Source organism: Acyrthosiphon pisum, unplaced genomic scaffold, assembly GCF_005508785.2.
Source record: "Acyrthosiphon pisum isolate AL4f unplaced genomic scaffold, pea_aphid_22Mar2018_4r6ur Scaffold_316;HRSCAF=736, whole genome shotgun sequence".
Lineage (NCBI taxonomy): Eukaryota > Metazoa > Arthropoda > Insecta > Hemiptera > Aphididae > Acyrthosiphon > Acyrthosiphon pisum.
Window position 1 is genome coordinate 1 of NW_021772569.1, and position 2,419 is coordinate 2,419.

Sequence of the window (2,419 nt, forward strand, 5' to 3'; positions counted from 1 at the left end):
TTTTAAATGATAATACACTTGAGACACGTGGAACCAAATCGTGATAGAACTCACAAAATAAGACCTCTATAGAAACATTAAAAAACAGTTATAGACGTGTTCCAATAGAGGAACATTTAGCTGTTGACGAGCAAATGTGTAGCACCAAAGCTAGAAGCTCGGTAAAAGTTTATATGCCTAACAAGCCACATAAGTGGGGCTATAAATTGTTCGTTCTTAGTGGTGCCTCCGGTTTCGCTTATAATTTTGAACTTTTTACGGGCCAAGAAAACAATTCGGAGCTACGAAATAAAAATTAACCAGATTTAGGTTCCAGCGCTAATGTAGTAGTTCGTCTAGGAAGAGTTATACCAAAACATCAAAATTATAAATTATTTTTTGATAACTATTACACAACCTTACCACTATTAGTTTATTTGAAAAAAGAAAATATACTCTCCCTAGGTACTGTTCGAAGAAATAGGCTTAAGAATGTAGTGTTGCTTGATGATTCAACTATGCTAAAAAAACCCAGAGGAACATATGATCATTGTGTCACTAATATTAGAAATACAGATATAGTCGCGATTACATGGAAAGACACGAAAAATGTAAATTTATTGTCAACTTTTGCTGCTATTGAGCCTGTTACGAAAGTTAGTAGATATGATAGGAAAATGAATAAAAGAGTTGAAGTGGATTGTCCCCATATTATAAAAGTATACAATACTCACATGGGAGGTGTCGACTTACTGGATGGATTACTTGGAAGGCACAAAATTAAAATGCGAAGTCGCAAGTGGTATATGCGATTATTTTATCACTTACTAGACGTCACCATCGTAAATTCTTGGCTGTTACACAAACGAATCCAAAATCAAAAATTAGACAACAATAATGTTTTACCATTAATGGAATTTAGAGAACAACTTGCCATAACTTTGTGTAAACTTGGTGAAAATAATACGCCAAAACGAGGACGCCCATCAACTGATATTGAAATAGGTATAATAAAAAAAGGAAAATTAGGTACAAAACAAAAAGAAAAGGCACCACCAAAAGAAATTAGGACCGATAGATATGACCATTGGCCAGTTCCCAATCAGAAAAAAACTAGGTGCAAGAAACCTGGTTGCAAAGGATTTACATTTTCAAAATGTGGAAAGTGTAATGTTAGTTTGTGTTGTGGAAAAGGGTTAGAGTGCTTTACACTGTGGCATACAACGTAGCTTCTGTTTATTATATTATAATATAAGGTTCTAAATTTTTAAATTTTGATTATTTACAAGATGTAATTTTTAATTTTATTTGATTTACAAGATGTAATTTTTAATTTTATTTGATTTACAAGATGTAATTTTTAATTTTATTTGATTTATACCAAATACAGGTTTATTGTTATTTACTTATTTACTTATTTTTATTAATAAAATAAAAAAATGATATTTTAAAAAAATGCGTACCTTAAATGCATAGTGTTGCCATATGGCAACAAACTATAATCTCATCTATTTCTAAGTAAAAAAATGATTTATATTTTTTTAAATATTTTTCCGTTCATTTGTAGGTATAATTATGATAAAAAAATTTATTAAAAAAAAAAAAAAAAAAATCATGCATTGTAGGGTTAATATGCCTATATAATGAGCAACCCAAGACTTGAATATTATTATTATTACTTTTTTTTTTTTAACCAATAGGCTAGATATAATATTATATTTCAAATGAATGAGCCTATATGGCTATATGCCTATATCATATATGTATATAATAGGCTAATCAAAAGACTGGATTGTTGTTATTTTTTTTTTTTTAATTTTATGTAGGTACCTAACCTATAAGTGTATTATACATTTTGTTTTAAACTAAAATGATTATTATGTTATAAAATAATAAGTTGTTGTAATTTGTTACACTTAAAAATAAATTTTATTGGAACAAATCTACTTTACCAACCCCCTCACGATTTTCAATTTTTTTTTTTTCAAAAGACTTGGTTTTTTATGCTTAAAACGATGGTTTAATTTTTTTTTCCCGGAAACTATTATTTTAGAAGTTATGGCCTTCTAAAGTTTGCGATTTTACGTTTATGCGCATGCGCGCAACACTACTATAATGCCACGCGGAGGACTATTTTTGTTATTTTTTTGTACTTACGTATTCTAACCTGTTTAAAACGATGATACAATAATAATTTATCCCCCGACTTGCTGTGCAACACCTCCCCAAGTGGGTCACAGGGTTGAGAAAATTGCATTTTTGTTGCACCGAGCCACCAATTTCAAAAAACATCGTACAGTGATGCGGTGCTAGCGGCACTCGTCGCTACGCTCCTCGGCGCCGTCGCTCCGCTCCGCAAATCGAAAATATCCCCCAACTAGCTGTGCAACACCTCCCCAAGTGAGTCACAGGGTTAAGAAATTGCATTTTGGTGCACCGA

General features: G+C 31.3%; 1 protein-coding gene across 1 annotated transcript in view; it reads left to right on the forward strand.

The window, feature by feature from the left end:
- The first annotated feature begins 497 nt into the window (after positions 1-497).
- Positions 498-2,419, forward strand: part of LOC103310968 (piggyBac transposable element-derived protein 3-like) — a 2,731-nt gene continuing 809 nt past the window's right edge. The window contains exon 1 of the mRNA XM_008190468.1: positions 498-984. Coding sequence (XP_008188690.1) covers positions 498-984 — 487 coding nt within the window. The remainder of the gene's footprint in view (positions 985-2,419) is intronic.